Genomic DNA, 25,914 nt, shown 5'->3' on the forward strand with positions numbered 1-25,914 from the left:
ATTTTGAACTGTTGGAAATTCCAGTGGAACAGCAGGTCTGATTTTCTGTTAGCTCTAGTGACCAAAGGTCACTAGATCTAAGCCTAAGGGCATGCTGAAGGACCATTCTGGTAGCACACTGATGTATATCTTGTTGCTACTCCACAGTGCTTAATTTGCAATGAAAGAGGTGCTGGGGCTCAAGCAATTAGGTGCCAGGAATCAAGCATTTTTTTTTTAACTTTCTTAACTGATGTGACAAGCCCAGCGGAGCCAGGGCTATGAACTACCAAGCCTAGAGGTGCTGGGGATCAGCTCTGGCAAGCGCTTGCACAAATTAATCATTGCTATTCCACATTCCGTCTTGTTCAGGGTCTTGTGCATTATTGTTCCCTGCAGTACATTCTCCAGGCCTGGCCTTCGGATGTCTCAAGCAATGAAATGTCCCCCGTTCCTTTGGGAGAATATTCACCTGTCCAATAGGTTTCAGTGCTAGGAATTTTATATCCATGCTAAATGCTCCTTTGCTCACTCTCTGTCCATGCTATCTACTTCACCTCTTTGGATCAAACAGTTTCTCTGTGCCCTCAGTGTTTATATCTGTCACATGCTTGTAGAGGGTCATTACAGCCCTCTCACCTGATGTGGGCTTGAAGCTGTCTGATTAAGATCTCCCAGGTGTTCCCCTGATCTGCAGAGGTTGGTGTCTGCATGGAGAAGGAAGGCAGCAAGGTATTATGGCCATGCAAAGGGAGTGGAGTAAGCACTGAATTAACATTGCCTTAGGAGTTTTGATTGATTATTCCGATTTTTCAGGTCCCAGCTCAGCACTGTCCTCAGGTAGCACTCGGCTGTTGTCAGCCTGGCTCTCACTCACACCTGTGCCTTCCTCACCACCTATAGGCAGACCATGCCTACTTGCATCAGGAGGGATGGTAAGGAAACATGAGCTGAGAGGTTTCAAGCAGCCAGCTGTTAACCCCCAGGTTTATGTTTCCATCTCAGCCAGCTCACAGAGGTCAATGCAGTGTCTTTCTTGCTGTGTGGGTGAAATATGGAAGTGGTCAAAGGATTTGTCTGAGACTGTACCAGACCAGACACCTCTGAAGCTTTAGCAAGGAGACTGTAGCCTTTACTCATGGACGTGGATGAACCTTGCTACCACACTCCATGCTTTTGTCATCCCTAGACTGGGCAGCTACAATGGGCTCTATGAGTGGCTGTATTTCAGGACCATTCAGCTAGTGCCAAACACAGCTGATCATTTGCTGAATGGCCTAGGACTAGCCTATCTGACAAAGGACTCTCTCCTGACATGGTATTGCCACAGCTGAGCTGGGCTGGTGCACTTGAGTCAGAGCTCCCTTGATACAGAGGAGAGGGAACTGGCAGGGCATTTCAGTCAGATCTCAGATTGACTCACCCATTGGTCTGGAAGATCCTCAATATGTTGACCTTCCAAACATGCTTCTTCACTGCAAGGATAGGGCATATAAAAGCAGGAATTTAAAATTACATTGGCTACATTCAGTCCTGGAACAGTGACAGTTTCACGGTGTGATATTTCATGAAATGCCAGTGCTTGAAATAAAAGTGTTATCTCATCAAAGTATTGAGAATCCATGGTTTCCATTTTGATTAGATAGATAGAATGAATTGCGGTCTAGCTATGGTAGGTCCTGAGGTACATTTACCAAAACCTGGTCTAGCTATATTTAAATGTAAACACTGGGGTAATCTGAATTCTCAGCACATAGACAAGACTGTATGCATGAGTTTAAAAATCTCCTTTGATATTTACATCCCTCTGAGGCAGAGATCTGTCTATGGTAACTAAGCATCAGTTTTATCAGACAGGGAGCAATGAAGGAGAATAAGGACATTGCAGGGAAGCTAAATGATTTATTTGGATAGCTCTTCATCCCAGAGGATACTAGGAAGATATCGTCCCTGCCCTTGACAAAGCTACATTAGAAAGTTATGACAAAAGAGGAGGAGCTGGAACAAACTTCTATGATGAGATAACTGGCTCTGTGGATGAGGGGAAAGCAGTGGAGTGTTATTCCTTGACTTTAGCAAAGCTTTTGACACAGTCTCCCACAGTATTCTTGCCAGCAAGTTAAAGAAGTATGGGCTGGATGAATGGACTATAAGGCTGATAGAAAGCTGGCTAGATTGTCAGGCTCAATGGGTAGTGATCAATAGCTCCATGTCTAGTTGGCAGCCGGTATCGAGTGGAGTGCCCCAAGGGTTGGTCCTTGGGCCGGTTTTGTTCAATACCTTCATAAATGATCTGGAGGATGGTGTGGATTGCACCCTCAGCAAGTTTGCAGATGACACTAAACTGGGAGGAGAGGTAGATACACTGGAGGATAGGGATAGGATACAGAGGGACCTAGACAAATTAGAGTATTGGGCCAAAAGAAATCTGATGAGGTTCAACAAGGACAAGTGCAGAGTCCTGCACTTAGGATGGAAGAATCCCATGCATCGCTACAGACTAGGGACCGAATGGCTCGGCAGCAGTTCAGCAGAAAAGGACCTAGGGATTACAGTGGACGAGAAGCTGGATATGGGTCAACAGTGTGCCCTTGTTGCCAAGAAGGCCAATGGCATTTTGGGATGTATAAGTAGGGGCATTTCCAGCAGATCGAGGGATGTCATCGTTCCCCTCTATTTGACATTGGTGAGGCCTCATCTGGAGTACTGTGTCCAGTTTTGGGCCCCACACTACAAGAGGTATGTGGAAAAATTGGAAAGAGTCCAGTGGAGGGCAACAAAAATGATTAGTGGACTGGAACACATGACTAATGAGGAGAGGCTGAGGGAACTGGGATTGTTTAGTCTGCGGAAGAGAAGAATGAGGGGGGATTTGATAGCTGCTTTCAACTACCTGAAAGGGGGTTCCAAAGAGGATGGATCTAGACTGTTCTCAGTGGTAGCAGATGACAGAACAAGGAGTAATGGTCTCAAGTTGCAGTAGGGGAGGTTTAGGTTGGATATTAGGAAAAACTTTTTCACTAGGAGGGTGGTGAAACACTGGAATGGGTTACCTAGGGAGGTGGTGGAATCTCCTTCCTTAGAAGTTTTTAAGGTCAGGCTTGACAAAGCCCTGTCTGGGATGATTTAGTTGGGGATTGGTCCTGCTTGGAGCAGGGGGTTGGACTAGATGTCCTCCTGAGGTCCCTTCCAACCCTGATATTCTATGATTCTATGAAACTGATCAATTAGACAGCTCCATTCAAGAGTTCTGAAGGGATTTACCAATCCAGTGGCTGGGCTGCTACCATAGTAATATGCAATCAGCTCTTCTACTACAGGGCAGGAGTTTATCCAGTGTTGTACCTATCGTTCAAAAGAGCACTTAGGATGAGCCTGTGAATTACAGTCCAGAGAACCTTACTGCTGCACCAGGAAAATCAGCTGAAAAAATCAATAATGAGAGAGTTATAAAATCTGGATGCTCATAGTATGATGAGGACAAACAGGCATGGCTTCTGTCATGGAAATCACCCTTCTCCAATCTATGAGAATTATATGAGATTATTTATAAAAGAGTGGAAAAAATAGACGTTTGGATGTTGTTTGTTGGCACTGTACAAAGTCCCTCATGAGAGTGTATTGTAGCCTGGAAGTAGCCACAGGCTGAAAGGAAAATTTCTGGTGAGGTTCAGAAATTGGTTACAAGAATGAAAACAAAGAGGAGGTAAAAATGGTCAATTTCATCATGTAAGGAGGATAGCAGCAGGTGCCTCTAAGTCCATATTAGGACCAAAGTTTTAACAAATGTATTAGGCCTTGCCCAGACTAGGAAAAAAGTCCTCCTTCCCATCATATTAACCCAATGGAGCTAGCTTAACGTGCCTGAAAATCCCTTTTAACACCAGTGTGGACACCATTTGACACCTTCATCTCAATTTGGACAGCTGAACTCATACAGCCATAATGGTCTGGGACAGAGGGTTAGCGGGGAAGTGAGAAAATGTGAAGATGACACAAAATTATTTAGTCAAAACTAGAGAAGACTTCTAAGAATTGCAGAAGCACTCAGATAAATCAGGCAATGGGGCAAAATTGTGGCAGATTAAATTCAGTGTAGGGAAGGTAGAATCATGGAATCGTAAAACCATATGGTTAGAAGGGATTGCAAGGGTCATCTAGTCTAACTCCCAAGATGCAGGATTTCTTGTGTCTAAACCATCCAAGAGAGATGGCTATCCAGCCTCCCTTTAAAACCTCCAGGTAAAGGTGTTGCACAGTCACTGTTTGATAGTAAGCTCTTTGGGGCAGGGACTTTCATTTATTATATGTCTGCACAGCACCCAGCATGATGAGTTTACTCCAAAGCCTCCAAATGTTACAGCAGCAAAGTCGGCACATGGAGATTTGCTCGTGCAGCTTGACTAAGTGTCATTACAATAAATGAACGTGTCAGGAAAGGTAAGCACATCCTTGCACATTGGGTATCTCCATAATTGCTAAGAGGGTGCTAAGCCATGCCCTCAGGAATACAGGTGCCATGGTGATGTCACAATACCAGGTGTGACAGTAGGTGCAGGTGGCATAGTGATGTCACATTTGTAGGTGATGATGGCAAAGGTGATGGGCATGGTCCCATCATACTTGTAGATGATGTAGGGATAAGTGGCATGTTGATGTCAGAGCAACACTCCTGCAGCTGGTCTTGACGAGAATGATGTGGGAGAGGCAGTGTTGCCCCTATCCTCCCTTCACTCTTCACTACTCAGCTCTGACTACTGAGTTGCATAGAGGTCTTGATTCCCTAGAGAGCCAACCATCCTGTTAACCAGTGTGGTCCCATTCCCCAGTGGAGCAGTGTGATCAGTGTGGGAATTTGGGGTATATTTTTATGATCCAAGTGTGTGCTTCAGTTTACCCACCCCCTAGAAATGCATTGCTATCCACTGGGTACAAATGGATTGACTCCTCCTAGGGAAGAAGGCCAAGAGTCAAGTAGCCTGGTTAGGGTGGCCAAATGTCCCGTTTTGGTTGGGACATCCCTTTTTTAAGCCCTGTCCTGGTCAACCCAACGTTTTTTGTCAAAACTGGGCATTTGTCCCAATTGTTATTGCCAACGGATCATCATTTGGCAAGAGGAAACAGGACAAATGCATGGTTTTGTCAAAAAAGTGGGGTCAGGGCGTAGAGGAACTGTGGGTTCAGGAGAGCGGCCAGCCTCACTCAGGTGGGCGGCAGGAGGTCTTGGGCCAGCCCTGCGTGCAGGGGATAGAGGAGGGCCTCAGGCCGGCTCTGTCTGGGCGAGCGGTGGTGGGGGGGGGCATCATGCCAGCCTCACGCATGGGGGAGAAAGAAGGGGAGCCTTGATCCAGCCCCATGCTGGCAGGAGTCAGGGAGGGCTGGGGGTGGGGGGAGGGAGCTTGCACCAGCCCCGTGCAGTGTTCCGTTTTCCCTTTGGAAAAATAGGATCGCCCTAAGCCTGGTTGGGATGGTATGAAGATTCCACCAAGATCTGAATGGAATCAGCACACAGGAAAGGAGGATCCAGAGTGGGAGCTCTGATGACCGAATATTAATTGTTGCCAAGGCAGGTTGAGCATGTGAACTCAGCATGGTAGAAGCAAGAAACAGATGGAGGAGCTGTGTAAACAGACTATGTTTTAAGGTTGCACAGGAGAACACAGAGAGGCATAGAACAGACCCTATAAATCTGTGACAGGCAGGTGCCCAGTCTGTCCCCATTCCCCACTGGGCAGGTGCCCATCATGACCCCAGTCATTGTCACAGGAACTGGAACCAAGGTGTCCCCTGTTTGGTGCCCTAACTGCCAGGTTTTGGAATCATTCTTACTCATTCTCTGGCCCAATGACTACTCCAGTACTTTATACACAATGGAACAGCTTCAACAGGGGAGACTGAACAAGCCCTTCACTAGATTATCCTACAGGCTAGTGGTCAAGGCATGCCCATTGGAGACTTCAAGTCCCTTCTCCAGAGCAGTGATTCAAACCTAGGTCTCCCACATCCCACGGTGATTCCTTAACCACTGGGCTATTGGAGAAAAGAAGGCAGCTCCTCTTCATCTCTGAGAACATCACCTACCGCCCCTTGGGAACGTAGGCCTAAAAACCAGGGAGTTTGTTTGGATAATGGCAATTTGTTTTAACATTTCCAATTTTTTTTCTTTTTTTTTGGTTTTTGACTGAAACAATTTTCGGAATCACCATGAACTGGTGAAATGGTTTGTTTGACCCAAGCCTGCATTCTTCAGAGGAAAAAAAAAGATTTCTTCTGAACAGTATTGCCCAGCTGTACTCAGAATAGCCTCAAGGCTCCTCAGCTTGTCCTCAGGAGGTGGGTGTCCAATGGGTTGTATTTTGTCCATTGCCTTTTGTGACATTGGCTGGTCCTTCTCTGAAAGGAAATAGGAGGATGGAAACCTTGAGTAAATCCATTCCTCCACATTTCCAGACCACAAAGTCTTCTACCTCTAGCAGGACTCACATCCATGGCAATGTGGACAGCTGAGCTCCAGCCCTTAGAGCAGCAAGAAAAGCTTCAGGCCCAAAGATTTTCTTTGCATTCTGTCAATCCCTTTCCCCCGTACAGTTTCCCATACAGGTCTGTGGTGAGAGGTTCTCTATTCCCAAAGCTCCATTCTCAGCTTGCTTTCAGCTGTACAATGGCATGAACAAAGGTGGGGAAATATGGGACTTGTGCAGATTGGTCTTGATGAGGCTTTGCTCCTGCCTCAAGCATTTCATGGTGATGGCCAGTGGCTTTGAGAGAAAGAGGATAAACTCACATTTGTGGCAAAATCACAAATTTGCTCAGTGAGTTAAAATTCTCTAATGCAGCTGCAAAAAGCTGTAACCCCTGGTGGAAATAGGGAAATGTGATGAGAGAATAACAGCAGACCCAGAGGTAGGCAGTGGTGTTGAAGCCATGCTAGTGCCAGGATATTAGAGAGACAAGCTGAGGGAGGTAATATCTTTTATTGGACCAACTTCAGTTGGGGAGAGAGAGATGCTTTCAAGCTTACATAGAGCTCTTCTTCAGATTTCAGGCCCAGAGGTTCAGTTTGGATAAGCACCTCAGAATTTAGATGCTTCTCGGGACCATATTTGAACTTTTCCCCACCTCTTCAGGCTGCAAAGCTGAGCTAAGAAAAAGATTTCTCAAAGATTGCCAAGACTTCTTACTTCCGGGCAGGCCAGCGGACCCAGGAGATCCTCCATCTTAATTGGTTCTTGTTCTTCCAATCCTCACCAGAATCTGGAAAGTGCAGGAATCTCCAGAAAATAAAACAATCTGTGAACAAATACTGAGTGAAATTAATCAAACTTTTCATATACCAAAAAGACATTTGGTTTGTTGTGGATGAGGGATTGGGAGTGGGAGTTAGTACATAAGCCTGTTTGTTGGTCTGAAAGAGAATTTTTTATTTGATTTTTGATACTTTTATATCCTTACTAATACGTGTGAAAAAGGGAAAAGACTGAGTGTTGCATTTCCCACAATCAGATGTGGCTTTTAGTACAATGAGAAAAGATAAGGAAGTGTTGCTGGGTATAGTGGAAGTGTAATATATGAGCGTACACCTGAAGGACAGTCCTGCCTCAACTCCTCTCCTGAGATAAGGTCAAGCAACCAGTTGGGAGGGGAAGGAGGATGTGGGGAGAAGGTATAAGAAACACTAAAAGCCAAAGAAAAGCCTGGCCTTGGCCATTACACAACCTCACTCCCTCCCCATCCCTGATATGCAAATATTTGCAAATAGCAAATATGGCAGGCAACCAGCTTGGCTTAACAGAGAATCTTCAGTGAGCTTAAACACAAAAAGGAAGCTTACAAGAAGTGGAAACTTGGACAGATGACTAGGGAGGAGTATAACAATATTTCTCAAGCATGCCGGAGTATAATCAGGAAGGCCAAAGCACAATTGGAGTTGTAGCTAGCGAGAGATGTGAAGGGTAAAAAGAAGGGTTTCTACAGGTATGTTAGCAACAAGAAGGTTAGGGAAAGTGTGGGACCCTTACTGAATGGGGGAGGAAACCTAGTGACAGACGATGTGGAAAAAGCTGAAGTACTCAGTGATTTTTTTTGCCTCGGTCTTCACAGACAAAGCTCCCAGACTGCTTCACTGGGCTGCACAGTATGGGAGGAGATGAGCAGCCGTCAGTGGTAAAAGAACAGGTAAAGGACTATTTAGAAAAGCTGGACATGCACAAGTCCATGGGGTTGGATGCACTGCATCCAAGGGTGCCGAGGGAGTTGGCAGATGTGATTGCAGAGCCTTTGACCATTATCTTTGAAAACTCATGGTGATCGGGGGAGGTCCCAGATCACTGGAAAAAGACAAATATAGTGCTAATCTTTAAAAAAGGGAAGAAGGAGAATCCGGGGAACTACAGCCTCACCTCAGTCCCTGGAAAAATCATGGTGCAGGTCCTCAAAGAATCTATTTTGAAGCACTTGGAGGAGAGGAAGGTGATCAGGATTCACCAAGGGCAAGTAATGCCTGACCAACCTGATTGCCTTCTATGATGTGATAACTGGCTCTGTGGATATGATATACCTTGACTTTACCAAAGCTTTGGATACAGTCTCCCACAGTATTCTTGTCAGCAAGTTAAAAAAGTATGCATTAGATGAATGGACTATAAGGTGGACAGAAAGCTGGCTAGATCGTCAGGCTCAACAGCTAGTGATCAAAGGCTTGATGTGTAGTTGGCAGCTGGTATCAAGCAGGGTGCCCCATGAGTCAGTCCCTGGGCCAGTTTTGTTCAACATCTTCATTAATGATCTGGATGATGGGATGGATTGCACCCTGAACAAGTTAGCGGATGACACTACACTGCGGGGGGGGGGGGTAGATTCACTGGACGGTAGTAATAGGATCCAGAGTGATCTAGACAAATTGGAGGATTGGGCCAAAATAAATCTGATGAGGTTCAACAAGGACAAGTGCAGAGTCCTGCACTTAAGATGGAAGAATCCCATGCATGGCTACAGGCTGGGGACCGACTGGCTAAGGAGCAGTTATGCAGAAAAGGACCTGGGGATTACAGTGGATTAGAAGCTGGATATGAGTCAACAGTGTGCCTTTGTTGCCAAGAAGTCTAATGGCATATTGGGTTGCATTAGTAGGATCATTGCCAGCAAATTGAGGGAAGTGATTGTTTCCCTCTATTTGGCACAGGTGAGGCCTCATCTGGAGTATTGTGTCCAGTTTTGGGCCCCTCACTACACAAAGGATGTGGACAAATTGGAGAGAGTCCAGCAGAGAGCAACAAAAATTATTAGAGGGCTGGAGCACATGACTTATGAAGAGAGGCTGAGGGAACTGGGTTTCTTTAGTCTGCAGAAGAGAGGAGTGAGGAGGGATTTGATAGCAGCCTTCAACTACCTGAAGGGGGGGTTCCAAAGAGGATGGAGCTCGGCTATTCTCAGTGGTGGCAGATGACAGAACAAGGAGCAATGGTCTCAAGTTGCAGTGTGGGAGGTTTAGGTGGGATATGAGGATACACTATTTCACCAGGAAGATGGTGAAGCACTGGAATGGGTTCCCTAGGGAGGTGGTGGAATCTCCATCATTAGAGGTTTTTAAGGCTCAGCTTGACAAAGCCCTGGCTGGGATGATTTAGTTGGGATTGCTCCTGCTTTGAGCAGGGGGTTGGACTAGATGACCTCCTGAGATCTCTTCCAACCCTGATATTGTATGATTCTATGAAAAGGGACTTAAGACCCTCCAAACCAGACCACAAGTTGTAAGGGGTGGGACCAGGGGCAAGAAGGAGGAGGTGGGAACAGGAACAAAGGGAAGAGGTCTCTAACGGTGTGCAAAGCTATGATATGCTTGCTTGAGTAACCCCAATAAAGAACGCATTGCCTGAACTTTGGTATTCTGGTCTTCTGCTTTCTGTCTGCTGAAGGGAAAACCCCTAACAGTGGGGTGCAGTCTTATTGCTTCAGTCAGTCATCCATCTCTAGAAATATCCAATTCACTCGTATTTGTGACACCCCCAGACTGGCTTGAGAATACCTGAGTGCCCCCCACCCCAGGCAAATTTGGGGTCTACCTTTGATGGGAAGATGGTCTCAGGAGTTAAAAACCAGCTAGCATGAGAGAAGTTTTTATTGTAACAAACCTGCTTGGGGAAATTTTTAAAATTTAAACTTTTACTGTCCAGAGCAATGCAGAACATTTAATCCCTGCATCTTGAAGTCAACTTGAAACTCATGTAAATGTGTGAGATAATAGAATGGTGAGCATGTTTATGATCCTATACCGCTGCATCTTGTTTTGTGTTCAGAAGCAGCCTCTAATTGTTATGCATAAAGGGACTGTGCCTTTCAGGTATTCCAGCCTTAATTCTGCACTGTGGAAGAGAGGAGGATGAACACAGTTAATGAACGAGTAAAAGTGATAGATTCCTGCCTGAGTGTCAGGCTGCTGATCAGCTGTTTGTCAAGAAACAATAAAATGTCACCAGGATTTGTAAGCAATTGTAACCATTATATACAGCGCTTTGACTAAAAATCACAGAAGATAACTTTCCAAGCCTGCTGCTCCGAGTGTGTGTTAATATAACCACTGGCTCGTCTTGACATTTCTGCGAACAGCTTATAAATATTCCATGGGAGCAGCCACTCCTGCTGCTGCTGTTGTTGGAGTGTGAATGGAAATACCAGGGGGCAAAAGAAGAGGTGTGCAGTCCTTATTTAACAAGTGGCAGCCAAATAGGAGTCATCAGTCAGGCTATTCCAGGGGCTTTGTTCCAATGAAATCAATGAACACTCCCACATCCTAGCCCTGACCTAGCAACATAGGCATGCCTGATTGTCTGGCCTGTGTTGCAGCCACTAGACCTTGCTGCCCTTCCTTATAAGGACCCAAATGTTCAGGCAATAATCCAAAGTTTATCCATCCTCTCCAAGCCAAGTGATAAAATTGTGTTTTTATGGCTAAGGCACTGACTTGACACCCAGGAGATCTTCATTAAGTTCTTGGCTCTGCCATAGATTTCTTCTGTCACCTTGAACAGGTCACCCCAGGCCAGATTTTTACAATCTCATCACCCACAACAAGATTGTAAATACAGCTCAGCACCCAGTGTGCTGACTTCAAAGTCTGGTCCTGATTGTGGGTGCTAAGCCCTTCTCAACATTCTACCCTCAGTCTTTTTGCCACAGGTCCCCCATTCAAAGGGGAGATGATACTCTGTTAACAGCTGTTGGGAGGCTGAGTTCATCCACACTTGGGAACTGCTACAGCGATGGGCCAGAAAAATAGATAGGTGGGATAGCCTGAGTCTGCAAGATAGCTCAAACATTGTCCTACCCACAGGCATCCTGGGACTACTGAAGCACTTTGCCATGACAACTGAATGATCTAGTTCAGGAGTGCCCAGTGTATGTCCATACACGGCTCACCACAGCATTTAATAAGGCCCGCAGCCTACTTCAACACAATATACTAATGACTGATTCATTAGCATTTTTGTCATCATGTTTACATCATTTTAGTTTACACAAATGTGTAAATGGACCATACACAAAACAAGTGGAATTAAAACATAAATCAGTACAGGTGACTTTCAATCTTATTAACATAGGTAGACTCTATATGGCTGACAAAAGGCTGTGCTTAGGTTTATGTGGCCCTCCTGTGCCACAAGATTGGGCACCACTGAGCTAGTTGAAAGGGGGAGAATAATGTTATGACCAAGAAAATAATACCTGGAGCTCTCCATGCTAAGACTCGGCTAATCTGCTTTCTTGCTCCTGAGCAGAAGCTGATCGCTAAAGGGGTCGGGATAGAAAATCTCCCCCATGCTCAGCAATGCAGTTGGCCAGGTGCATTCTGGGATGGGGAAGGTGCTGTGCTTGGAAGCATCCAGGCAGGGGCAGATCCAGCGGTGGGACACCAGGTCTGGCGGAGCTGTGGTACAGTCCAATATCGCTGCCCCTCTGCTTCCAGCATGACAGAGGCAAAGATAGCTTTAAAAATATTCCTCCAAAGGTAGAGAAATCTTCATAAAGCTCCAGCGTTTGGGTCACTCTCAGCCCAGAGGCACCCGTGAAAGCTCCTACTCCAGCTAGTGACAATCCCTGAGTAAACATTCCCCCCAAAAAACCTCCTGTAGTGCTGCATTGCCCCCAAACACTGCTCCAACCCCAGCCCTCCCCCAGCATGGCTCCCCCTCCTCAGCTCCTCATGGAGCCCCTCAGCAGCTGAGGCTCCCCGTAGCAGCTGCAGTGGCAGGTGGCATCCTGCAGACCAAGGCGATGAACGTATTGTCCCGTGGCCTCTGACTGTATAGCAGCTGCTCAGATGTGATGGGGGCCCCTCTGCCTGCGGTGCGCTGGGTGCTCCAGGCAGGATGGGTCCCTGAGACTCAATGCAGGATGGGTCCCTGGGGCTCTTCACTGGGATGTGTAATGATACACAAAGTAATGATACACACTAAGAAACTGAGCTTTATTTCCTGCTCACAGTGACAGGAGCAGGGTCGGGCTCCAAAGAGCTAGTACCCCTGTCCTACAGCAGGGCTGGCACTGCCCACTCCAGGAGCTGTGGTGTCAATTCTCATGAGTTCCTCATCAGTCCCATGATTTCTGCAGGGCCTGGAGCTACCTGGCCACGAGCCCGAAAACCTTCAGCCTGCTCACAGCTTTCAGCTCTGCCTGGGGGAATTCCACTCGGATTGGCTGTCTTCCACACTGCCCCGCCTCCTGGAGAAGAGCAGCCAATCAGACTTTCTGCAAGAAGCAAGCAGAGCCCTCCTCCCTCTGCTCCGGAGCCACACCATTGTCACACGATGGGTATGGGGATAGAGGAGCACAAGTAACCAGCGGCAGCCTCTCACCTCCCACCTTGTAAGGGACAGGGACATGGCTTCTGCCTTCCCGTCCCCACCGTTTCGCCTCACTCCTGCCCCTTCCCTGGGCCAACTACCCACTGTCATCCACAGCAGCAATTCACAGTCATTCGTAATGACAATGAATAATCCCTAGGCAGGGAGAGTACGTAGGAATGACCCTACAGCTTGGTGGGCTGGGCACTCCCCTCAGTGCTGGGACACCTGAGTTCGAGTCCCTGCTCCAAAGACTAGCAAATTATTTGTACAAAGGAGAACAGCTTCAAGACAAGAAAGCCCCCGAGAGTAGCCCATAGCCCTGTGAATTAGGCATTTTCCTACAGCGTGGGAGACTTACCTTCAACTCTCTATGAGGGGTGGGTGCACCGTGCCTGGTCTCTCACCTCCCTGGAGAGTACCCTGACCATGGACAGAAAAGTGCTCTGGGAGTTCCTCACCCCCTGTGTTTTGGGAAGCTAGACCTCTGCTTTTCTGAAAGCACCAGAATCAAAAAGAAAATGTCGAGCTGGGGTGAATCAAAAAATTTAATTTTGCCCCAACTTGATGTTTTGTCAACTTATTTGGTTCAACCCAAGACAATTTTATGTGTGTTTCAGAATTGGCAGCACCCTGAAAAGGTCATTGTTCAGCCAGAATTACTCACAGTATTTTGGGGCCTGACATAAGAATCTGGACCACTTGGGCTTGGCTGTGCTACTGATGTGCGGGGGTCTGACAGGGCTGTGGGTGTCACCTGGCTCTGGGGAGGAGCCATGGGAGAGTGGCAGTACTGGCCTTTCCCATTCAGAGCTGGGGCTGTACAGGCTGAGAGAGGAGGTTGCAGCAGCTACAGGATTTCCACTCAGTACAACCAAAGCAGCTGGGCTCTGCTTTCTTTCCAACCTCTCACAAGCAGCTGGAGCTGCCTCCGCATGGGCCTTTAGCTGAGTTCCCCTTGGAGCAGCAGCTGCAGGAAAGGCAGGTGCATGTCTGATTTGCAGCAGCAGCCTGAGTGAGCAGCAGCTGCCAGCTTTGGCCCAGCCCAGCTATTGGATTTTAGAGCAGGCCTATGGTACCACCGTCTGCGAGGTCAGTAAGTCCTGTGCACTGAGCTCTCCCCAGCAGGCCCAGCAATGTGCTGCGGATGGTCGCCCTGCTCAGGGAGGGCCATCTTTAGCTTGCACCCCACAGGTAGCATGTTGGTTGCCACAAGACATCCATGTATTTTGGGGGGCAACGGAATGGCCTGTCCCCTTCAGCTCAGCACACAGTGGGGGATATCGAGTTGGATCCATTCACACTTCAAGGTGAGGAAAAGAACTAAACATAGTTGGGCAGTCTCCTCCCTCAGACCCCAGGCTGGCTCTATTAACAGGGGACTCCCATGAGGCCTGACAAGCACCCCCCGTGAGGCCTTACATTAGCCAAACCAGATTGCCGATCCATGCAATAAGGGGCACCTGTGGATGAAATCCTGTTAGCCAAGAGGAAGGGCATGTGTCCTGGAATTCAAGAAGGAAAGTGGGTCCATGAATGGGATCAAGAAAGAAAGGAAGAACTAGGTCCCCTTGGGATGCTACAGCCATGTACACAGGAAGAGCCTTGTCCTGCCGCTGAGATCGGAAAGGGGAACTCTGTGCAGTAGGGTTTGTGAATCTGATTGCTGTGGGGACTACTGAGATCTAAGCCAAGGATGTGGCAATGCTCAGCATCAGGGAACATGCTGCCATCCCTGATGCCCCTGTGCAATGAATGGGGAGACAGAGACACTACAGAGCGTGATCCACAAAAGCCAGCAGGCCAGGTGGGGAGTAGCCCAAGGGAGATCCCGTGACAGGAGTGTGTGTTAAATCCTGTCCTTCTGACAGACATAGGCACTGACCTCTGCCAGCAATTCACAGCCATGAAGCATATTTGGGGTTGGGTGCCTAAGGCATTGTTTGCAAAAAGCGGGGGGGGGGGGCAACTGACTCTTTAATCTGGTCCCTGGTGGGGGGAGAGAGCAAATCTATACCCTGGTGGTTTGTGCACTTCCCACAGATGTGCCAGACCCAGATCCAGTCCCCTGCTCCAATGACTCTTTCATTATTCAGCCACAATGGGTCAGCTTCATCAGGAGAGACCGAGGGGGACCCACAAGAATACCCCAGAGCCTAGGAGTTAGTACCCTCATTTGAGAGGTGGCAGAGCCCTTCTCAAATTCCTCTCCTCCTAAGGCAGAGTGGGAATGTGAAAGGGGGGAGGGGGTTTCCCGTATGGCAGGCGAGTGCCCTAACCACTGGGCTAAAAGTTATAAGGGAGGGAGTGGCCCAGACTAGGGGTCAGGGCGGTGCTTGGGCCATCCCGGACCGGCGGTTGGGGTGTGGCAGTTCTGCCAGGGCTCCTCCGGCCACGGTGGGGGCAGAGGGATTTGGGCTCCAGCAGGCAAGGGGGGATGGAAGGAGCAGGGTAAGGGTGGGGCCTCAAGTGAAAGGGGCAGGGCTGGGAGGGGGCTAGCCTACCAAAAAGGGAGTTTTACATGACGCCCATGAATGAGAGTGTCCACAAGGTTAAAAAAACTGGTTTAAATTCACCTCTCTGGTATCCCACCACAGTTCCCAGAATCCCACCCTGCACCCCCAGTTAGAGCCCTCACCCCCTCCTGCACCCTAAGCCCCTTCCCCAGCCCAGTGAAAGTGAGTGAGGGTGGGGGAGAGTGAGCCACCGAAGGAGGGGAATGTAGTGAGTGCGGGCGGGGCCTCGGGGAAGGGGCGGGGGTAGGGTGTTCGGATTTGTGCGATTAGAAAGTTGGCAACCCTAGGAGTTCAGCTTCAGCAAACTCACACTTCACTGCTCCGGTGACAGGCCCTACCCATCGTTACACTCTCTTCTTGCCCGTGGTTTTTTCCAAGCGTTGTGCTGCGTCCTTCGTCGTTGCTTTCAGGTCCATAATGCCACTGGGCCTCTGTGATTGAAGGGCCTGATCCTGTGATGCGCTGAGCAGCCAATGACCCCATTGGGTGCTCAGGGCACTGCACAACTTACAGTATCAGGACATGAAAGGCTGGCTTTAGAAACCATGTGTCCAAACCAGTAGCACATGTGGCTGCCGGGAGTCACTGTGGGGCAGGCCGGAGAGGGGAGCCTGAATGCTCCATGTTCTGAGCTCTGCCCCCTTCTCCTCGCTGGCCAACCAGATGAGATGCTAGCGCCCGTGAGCAGCTGGAGTAGCCCAATGCCAGGATTTGTCCACCAGCAGGCGGCTGAAGCAGGAATCCCCGCTGCCACCCCCACTACACACCTCGTTTGGAAAGTCCCAGTATTGGGCTAATTCCATGATCTCCAGGCAGGCCATAAAATCATGAGCTACTTAGCGCCACAACTGCACTCCTGCCCTCCATGTTGCTGCCCCTGCCACTCCAAGGCAGGGGAGGGCTATGGTGTTGGAGCCCTGGGGGCCCTGTGCCATGGTGGGCCTAGGGCCTCCAATTGAGGACAGATGCTGCGCTGGCTGGGAATGCCGCATGTAGGATCCTAGGCGCTTAAGGGGAGGCTGGTTCTATTTTGGTATTTAAATACACTGTTGTGTCACCCTGCCACCCTTCTTAAGTCTGCCACAAGAATCCAACTGCGGGGAAGCCCCAGGCCAGACCAGGAGCCCCTAATAACAGTGGCTGTCAGGTGAGGAAGTGAGGGGCAGGGTTCTGGTCCTGACTCTGCCACTGATTCCCCATGTGAACTTAAGCAACTCACCTAGCCTCTGTGATGCTGTAAACTGGGGTTAGAAATTCTGCCCTGCCTATGGGGTTGACAGGATTTATTGGTGCATCTTTGTGGAGGGCTTTGAGATCCTCGGATGAGAGGCATTAAGGACGGGCCAGCTGCTGTTATATATCAGTATCATCAATACACAGCTAAAGCATCTCCTGCCCCTTCTTCTCCCCTGTCCTCCGCCACCCCCTGCCTTCCTGGCTATCTCCCCCAACCCCTGCTCTAGTCCCATCCCTGTCCCACCATCTGCCCCTTGGCCCTCCCAGGCGAGGTGAGACCCAGGTGCAGAAAGGAGACTACAGCAACGAGTGACAGAAACTGAGCACAGTCACTCCAAGCCCCAGGAAGCAAAGCAGGGCCCTGAACCCAAACTCATGCGCTGGGATGGGAGGGTTATAGCTGCATTTGGTGACTACGCATTGGATAATGGGGTCTTGATCCTTAACTTAAACTTGCTTACCCAGAATCGAAACAACTTTGGAACAGGCCTATCTATGCTAATCTATAATGCTGTGCCCATTACTGTGGTATCTGGCTGCCTCTCCCCCCCCATATTCTCCCCCCTTTTCAGCATCGTTCTCCCAAAGCTTCTCTCAGCCCACTCCACTGCAGGCCATAGACAGGGCTTAAATTCTTACCGAATATTTCTTGGAGCCCCAGGGTTTAGGGCTTCAGCCCCACAGGAGGTGCCAGGCTTGGGGCTTCTGCCTCGTGGTGTGTGCCAGGGCTCGGGGCTGGATTGGCGTGACCTTGACGTTTAGGGGGTCAGATGTGGGATTCAGTTTTGGCCCAGTTCAGAGACACAAGTCACTCATGAGGTTTAGATGTGGATCTGGGAGTGGCCTTCCCAGATTGGAGTGTTTTGAACTTGGATGTCGGTGCATCAGTGCAGACATTTTTGCTCTACTATGGCAAATATTTGGCTGTGAAACTCACCTGTTATTGATGACCACCCTGTCATCGAACCTGATCTCCTATATATCACAGACCACCAATGCCACCCATCCAGCCAGCCCTGCACCAAACCCAACCCATCACCATGGTATCTGAGCCAGAATTAGACCAAAGTTTTGCATGCCAGTACCTGTCTTATTATAGTATTTGGTTCTTTCCTCCATGTGTCAGCTAGCTGGCTTCAGTTTCATTCCACAATTTTCTGTCCTATCCCTTTCCATTTCATCCTCCTCCATAGCTCTTCATCTGTGATTTTTTTCTGGCCCTCTGATGTTGAGGATTTGTCTGAGGGAGCTGCTTCTAAAAATTTGAAGTTTAGTTAGTAAGATTTTAATAAGTCTCCAAGTTTCAGCACCATATGGTAAGACAGATTTTACAATGGTGTTAAATATTCAAAGTTTACTTCGGAGGGCCAGGTTTCTGTTACTCCAGCTCGGCTTTAGGGTTACAAAAGCATGTCTGGCTTTCGTGTCTTTGCCTGTTCCACCTGCTTTGCTTACAGTGTTGCCAAGATATGTGAAGTGTCAGACCTCTTCTCTGTCAATCCCAGAAAAATGTTATTGGTGGTTCTCGTGCGTTGATTCTTTTGCTTTTAGTTTTCTCTGTAGGCATAGGCCTGTAATCTCCAGAACAAGAGGCAATGGGGCAGACCAAAGATGATGGAAAACACATAACCGAAGCAGAACTGAAAGCTATCAAAATGACATGGGAAAAAGCTAAGACTGCAGCAAGGGACTGCCAAAAATGGAAGGCAGTGGTGAAGGTGACTCACATAGAATAAAGATGCAAAGGTCAAGTCATTACGTGCCACCTGCATGTTACAAATCAGGCTTAGATGCAAAGATACAAATGACTTCACCCTCTCACTGAGGAAGTTACAGATCACAGAGGAAACCTGGCCACTTTATGGGGAAAAGCAATCCATCTTCTAATGATTGCCCCCACAGCTCTGGAATAACCTGGGATACAAAGAGACAGATCTGTTTTTAATACAAAAGAAACATACAGATTTCTATCCAAGGTACTTTATGAGCCCATCACCATGGTATCTGAGCACCTCACAGACAGCAATGTATTTATCTTCATAACACAAGGGTGCATTATCCCCATTGTACAGATGGGAAAGTGAGCTGCAGGGCTAATGCAGTGAATTCCACCAGATCTCCTGGGCAGGCCACCCAGATCTCCTTGATACCTAGCCATTGCTTGGCCACAAGGCCATGTTTATTGTCTAGCAACAGCCTGTCTGGGGCTATGTTTCCTGGTTGACACACCCAAATGTGAACACAGCATTGCTCTGGAAACACTTCCCGAGTATTAGCAGGCAGATTCCTTAATCACCAGGTTGGATTCAGTAATTTGTACAGGCCTAAAGAAAAATGCACTTTGTGACTCCTGTGAGCACTCAGGATTGTTTAGTCACCATTCCTACACCAAAGAGTTTGGAACATTTGGCTTGGAGGGGGCTGGGTTAATATTTTCATATTTTCATATTTCATATTTCATATATTCTGAGCATCTTGAAATATGCATGAGATGTTGGGGGAAGCTATAGGACAGATGGGAAGGGAAGCTGGAGCATTAGCTCTGCATGTTTCATTCAAGGAAATCCTTTGTTGATGCCAATTAAAGACTGCATAATGGTGCAAAGTACGTCTCATTTATTGCCTTCACATTAGATATTGGACCCTACCTCCCACGCCTGAGAGTTAAATGGGAAGATCTGAGCCCCTTTTATTTTCCAAGCTTTTCAGTTAACCAGCATGCTTCACTTCTTGTGGATAACGACAGCTTAGGAAAAAGAAATCTTTATTTTATATTTTTGTATACTTGTACACAAGTAAAATAAAATGCATATCTATATATACTGCAATCTCAGTGAAGGAAAAGGCAGCATTCTTTAACAAATGCTGCCCATAAACATGGCGTGATGGAAATGAACACAGTAAAACTGCAATATTCATAAACATAGGAGTAAAGTAGCATCAAATGCATCACCTCTGCAAATGGGAACTTGCAACGCCGTTCAGTATGAGTTCAAGTTACAAACTAATTTTAAACATTCTTTCAGGAACATTTTCTTAAATACTCTTTTGTTTTGTTTTTGTGTGTGTGTGTGTGTGTAAATTATATTTCTTTACCATCTGCTGTAGCAAAAGCTGCTATGTGAGTAAGTGCAGTTCCAAAGACCAAAAGTATATAACTCACAGGTTTCAGGACAAATAAATTATGTACATCTTGGTTTTGTCTTTTTTTTTTTATAAAGGCATCCAGTTAACTTTTGTGTAACAAAGCTTTCTTGGGGTGTATAGCAGTTTGCTTCACTCTTGCAACATTTATGGAGGTCAGCAAAATTCTGGTGTTAATGTGTCATTGACCAAGGGAAAAAGTTGCTTTTAGCAGAACAACAGTAAGCTCCACACCAAGAGGGGAAGCAAAAGATTCAGGCTTGGTTGTAATGTGGAGCTGTTTCCTTGCTGGGTGAGGCGGCACTGGGCCTTCGACTTGTTTTTTTTAGAGCACCCCTGCCTCTTTTTGGTTGGGACAGTGGAGGGTTGAATGGGAGCTAGGAATTCTGGTTTCAACTTGGTCAATGGAGGGTCTACAACGCTGGGGAAGGTCCCAAAAGGGGAGTCATTTATCTGCTTGTTGCTCCCATTTTTGGAAGGGTCCGTTTCGATGTACTTGATTTTGGACATGTTCTCCTTATCTTTGAAAGGGTTATTGGGGGACGGCCGGCTGCTGTGTGAAGATGGACCTGCCTTACCCTTGGCTTCATAAATAAAGGATTTATCAGTTTCCGGTTGACAGCACTTCTGGGAGCCGTCCCGGGAATTTAGTGGGGAGTCGGTGGTTGGCAGTTTGCCAGATCTGGTCTTAGTACTAAAAACACTTGTTCTTATCTGATTGAAAGAGTCGACACATCCTTCCAAGTCGCTGCTCTGCAGTCTTTTGAGGTCTCTCCCTGCCAAGTTAGCGGGCAGATGACACTCCAGCTCTGACGAAGATCCTTTAAACTGTTTAAACCAATTCCAGAGGGACTGAGCCTGACAGTCACAGATCCACTGGTTGCCATTTAAACGAAGGTATTGGAGAGACACCAAGGGAGCCATCGTTTCTCCAGAGAGCACTGTCAAGTTGTTATTGAACAGATACAAGGTCATCACTTTCCCAAGGTCATGAAAAGACCTGCGGTGAACCAGGCTGACTCTGTTCTGGTGCAACAGGAGCCGATCCAGGTTGATCAGCCCACGAAAGACATTCTCTGATAAGCTCTTAATTTTATTACCATGCAAAAACAGATAGGTGAGATTTGCAAGATCTAGGAAAGTGTCATCCAGCAGGTTCTGCAGGTTATTATCCTGAAGGTAGAGATGCTGCAAGGAGAACAACCCTCGGAAAAGCCCTGTGGAGAGCTCCAGGAGCCCACAGCGATCCAGGTGTAAGGTGTGAAGGTGAATGAGACCCTGGAAAGTGGTGGGATTGATGAACTTCAAATTCACATTGTCACTGAGGTCTAATTCCTCCAGTTTGTCAAGCCCATAAAATGCCCCGGACTCGATGAGGCTGATGTTGTTGGAATGGATCCAAAGGATAGTCATGTTGCGGCAGGAACTGAAGCTGGTGGACCTCACCAGGGTTATCTTGTTGTTGTGCAGGAAGATGCGTTGGGTCTGTATGGGGATCTCAGTGGGGATTGCTGTCAGTCCCTGCTGCTGACAGCTTATTGTGATCTTGGGTTCACTGTAGCATACACAAGCCCCGGGGCAAGATTCCACTTCCAACTGGATGTTCAAGCAAAGCACCAAAATCAGCAGTTTGCTTCCTAAAGGACAACAAAAATAGAAAGTAAATTAGAGTCAGTTACAGGAGAGCATTTTTCTCTGCAACTCATGTATTAGGCTGAAATTCACCTTTGCAAGTGCATTGCGTTAACCACGTGGTATCCGCAAACAGCATGTGCCAGGCAGCCAAACAATTACAATAAAGAATTAAAACTCTTCTGCCACTCAACACAATAGTTAAAATCAATGTACACTTGGAGAGACAGTCTGAATGCTGCATCAGTCTTTCACACTTGGGAGGCCTCAGAGTTAGGCCACAAGTGGAAATTACTGTTCCTATCATTTCTGCATAGTGTAGTATTGCATTGTGTATTGTGACGATCAGGAAGTGGAAGGAGGCTCTGGATAAATGTCCTAACACAGAGACAGTCCCTACCCCAAAGTAGTAAATAGCCTTATTCCCTGGGGGCATTTCTTTCCATGGCAGAATCACCGCCCCGTTAAGCACTATTCAAGACTAGGACCAGGTCTACGCTACAGCCCTATATCGGTATAACAACGACGCTCAAGGGGGTGACAAATCCACACCCCTGAGTGACGTAGTTACACTAACCTAACTCCCGTGTAGACAGTGCTATATGGTGGGATAGCGCTATGTTGGCTGCATTGCTGTACATGAAGACAAGCCCTTTGCTCAGGAGTGGCCCAGGGCTGGGATGGCAGAGGGTGCAGTAGGCAGGCATGGGTTGCATTGTGCTGGTGTTACCCTTTTAGTTCCTCTTAGTCTGGCACACCACAACCCATGTTGCACCCTCTACTATCCCAGCCCTCCCCCCGCCCCCCCAAGCAGGTACATGAACTTACAGAAATGTGAACTAGCATCTCTTCTTTTGCCTTTCCATCAGCTGTCTCTCTGCACTAACCCCTTTGTTCTGCAGGAAATGATTGCATCCGACTCTCAGAAGAACTGACAAGCCAAGCATGTTTATAGAGAGACACTAGGACATTGGGCTTAATTTCTGCCTCTTCTAATGCTGACCACTTTGCAGACAAGTGCTGTGTGATCTCATACCTTGGCCTTCCCTTTTCTCCTAGGAAATCCATGGAGTATTTCTGAAAGAGCACTGGGGTATGGCTTATGTTTGCCAGAGGGTGACACTGTGCTGGGGGGAGGTTGTGCCCAGCCAGATTCAAGGACCCCTGAGAGTTTGCATCACAAGAGAATCTTTCATTTGTGCTTTGCATGCAATGAGTGTGAAATGGCAACACATTTGCATGCTGAATCTCAGCCCCACTCCTTCCCAGAGCCCAGCCCCACAAGCTGCTGGGGCCCAGATCCTCAAATGGGAGTTTCATGCCTAAATATCTTTGAGGATCTGGGCTTGTGTGCTTTCAACTCTCACTGAAACTGGTGAGAGGTGAGAGCAGTCAGCCCTCACAGGGCCCGGCCCCAAATATGTATTAGCAAAAAACTCACAATGCAAGCTGGGTGACTTGAGGTGCATGCATGGCCAGATTAATCTTTTGTGGCACCCTGGCACCTGGACTGTGGCCCCTCTCCTGTCCCCCCCCGCCCAAAGCCCATCTCTGGTTGGCATCTTCCCCACAAGGCCCTGCCTTGCCACTTGCACAGAGGGAGGGAGCAGAGAGGAGCGAGCAGGGGGTGGAGAGGAGCAAGAGATGGGCAGGACCTCAGGGGGAAAGGTCCGAGTGGGGGCAGGGCCTCAGGGCAGAGCACAAGTGGAGAGGGAGGGGCAGTGCCATGGTCCAGCACCAGGGGTCCTTCTGAGTGTGGGGCCGGCACCATAGCGCCATTGGTGCCATTGTAAACCTGGTACTGGGTACATGCCTGGTTGTGAAACGAGACACACTACAGGCAACAGATCCAGTGTGTTCTCCTCTCTCCATAACCCAGAAACCCACAGGAAGACATTGAAGTGCACCACAGCTCACAGCAAAAGATGCATCTTACCCTGGGCCCATTACACCAGCGAGAACTACAGGCTGAGACTAGCCTGAGGAACCGGGGAAGGCATTTTTAACAGGGCCCTCCTAGTAATTAGCAGCCATGTAATTAAGGTGGTCCCTCTGACTAATCTGCTGAACCATGATCTGAAAGCAGCAGCAGTGACAGCACATGCCCCTTGGCAAAACGCCCCGAGCCATTTGGGACACGTGATCATGCTCCTTTCTGTGTCACATGTCTCCTTTCCAGCTCATCACAGCATCTGGAGCGAAGGGACAAAGAGCATCTTTCTGTGTTCATTTCTAGGGCAGGTTTGGTCTTTGTTAAGAAACCGGAAATGTTGGTCATGCATTTTAATGCCTCTTTACAGCTAAATTTAAAGTAGTAGCTTGAGAGTAGTGATCAGAGAATCGGGCAGACCAAGACACTGACACGGAACTGGACAAATTAGCGAGACACAGAGAGAGTCCTGGCAGTTCCAGCCAACATATGTGCAATGGAATCAAAACACCGCTCTCGAATGGCTGATTGCATTTCACAGGCAAGCCTGAAAGCTGATACTGTGTCTAATGCAATCTCCTCATCTCTGAGTCTAAGTAGCAACTTCAAACTCAGATGATAAGAGCATAAATCATATGGAAATTCCACCAAATGTTTACTGAAGCAACGACAAAGGTATCAAAGTGGCTGAGGGGGAAGAGTCTCTTTCACGTGATAAAAGGCTGGAAACCAAGATGCATGTTTACTCCTGTCATAAGAATTCACTCGGCATAGCTAATAAATCGGTAGCTGATCCAATATTTCCACACAGACATGAGATTCCTATATATCATATTTCACTTGTGAGATGACACTGACCCAGCACATTGGGATAATATGAGTCTGATATTATTATCTGCTGTGCCTCCCTGGAAGGTTGCATGTTGAGCTCAGTATTATGACACATTCTGGCTGGCTTGTCATGTTTTGACACATCCCATCCCATTGTATGGAGTAAAGTAACACAAGGCAACTGAAGTCTCCTGCCGGGGAGGTGTCACACCAGGAGGAGCCTCCTGGGAAATTAAAACAATCCCGGCATCTCTCTGGCCAGCAGATTTCTCTCCCGCTCAGAAAGAAAAATTGCAGGAAAGGAAATATGTTTTTCTGGAGGTTTCTTCAGCATCGTGATTCATAGCATCCGGGGGTCAGGGATGGCGCTAGAGTGGTGGAATTCAGTCAGCACCACAACAGCATCCGCTTCATTGTAACACAGCATCCAGGCTACACATATTGCCTGGGAAATCAGGGCTGCTTCCAGCTCTTCCTCACCGGCATTTACAATAGTGCAGGGCCTAAAACCTACCTGGGAGTAAATCGAATGTCTCCCTGGATGCATCACACGTGCCCTGCCAGTATGGGAGGGAGGCACAACATAACCAATGCAGAAGACAGAAACCGGTGTGACGGCAGATTTTAGACAGGGGACAGGATGGGAATGCTTGTGAATATACCCCTCCTCCTGCGCACAAGGGACCGGGATGGCATGTCAATATACCCGCTCCATCCCCATCCTCAGAGCTATATCACCTGCTTTCAGTGCTGTCCATTTGGCTGTGTTGTACCGTTGTGCAGTGAGGGCCCCGCAGGTCCCTGGTGGTGGACACAGCTGTTGGCTGTCTGCCCAGGCCTAGCCCCGGTCTCTTGGCCTACAGAGCCAGAGGCGTGGCAGTGTTTCTTCCCAGCCCACAGGAGCAGAAGGAAGGTGACAGGTCTTGCTTCTGCTGCTGGCAGCCTGTCAGTGGCTCTGATTTCTGGCTGCTAGAGAAGCAGCAGACGGGAAGTAATTCCAAGCGGCACAAACCTCTCTGCTGCTCTGGCTTTTAATTAGCAAGCTCGGTGCTAGCAAGTGGCTCAGATAAGCTCATTTCACCACAGACAGCTCCTGTCAATGGTCTCCCAAGCTTTTTCTCACTTCCAATTTGTTTCCCTTTGTTGGGCTGGGCCCTGTGCTCACAGGGCTCATTGACGCTTAGCTGTGCCGGTCACCAGGACTGTCTTCCCCAGCCATCAGAGAGGGACCCAGGATAGGCTGCTGAGGTCCACGCCAGTGCTGCAGCCCCAGCAATGGAAGAGTTCAGCGTAGGGCTGCCAATTTTGGATGGCAGTATTCCTGGAGGCTTTGTCCCATGACATCATCTTTAATTAAAGATTCAGCTTTAATTCCTGGAGACTCCAGGACAGTCCTGGAGGTCTGGCAACCCTAGTTCAGTGGGGCAGGGGCACTCGCTCTCCTCCCAGCCCCAACTCGGAGGGCACTGCAGCTATTTCAGTCCTTGAACATACACTGCACTTGCCATCCCTAGCCCAGGTCCCAGGGACGATCCACCCCAGACAGACCAGGAGCTCCCATAAGATGCGCCCTTGTCTCTGCATGTCATCCCCCCCATGCCCCCACTGCCATGGCATTTGCTCTGGAAAAAATAGCCCCCTCCCAGTGTCCCAGCCTATGGGCGGGGCTTTGACTGGGAGCTGGAACATGGAACCGGGCTCTGCTTAAAAGACACGTGCGTGTTTTTGATTGTGTGTGGGTAGTAGGTGTGTGGGGATTTGTGTGTGATTGTGGGTGGATGAAATGGATGACGTGTAGGAAGCGTGT

At 48.2% G+C, this 25,914-nt stretch overlaps 1 protein-coding gene across 1 annotated transcript in view; it reads right to left on the bottom strand.

Annotated features, from left to right (window-relative positions):
- Nucleotides 1–19,665: 19,665 nt before the first annotated feature.
- Nucleotides 19,666–25,914, bottom strand: part of RTN4R (reticulon 4 receptor) — a 130,011-nt gene continuing 123,762 nt past the window's right edge. Inside the window, exon 2 of the mRNA XM_038373525.2 lies at nt 19,666–21,351. Coding sequence (XP_038229453.1) covers nt 19,922–21,351 — 1,430 coding nt within the window. The 3' untranslated portion in view covers nt 19,666–19,921. The remainder of the gene's footprint in view (nt 21,352–25,914) is intronic.

This window comes from Dermochelys coriacea, chromosome 15 (assembly GCF_009764565.3).
Source record: "Dermochelys coriacea isolate rDerCor1 chromosome 15, rDerCor1.pri.v4, whole genome shotgun sequence".
NCBI classification, from domain to species: Eukaryota; Metazoa; Chordata; order Testudines; family Dermochelyidae; genus Dermochelys; species Dermochelys coriacea.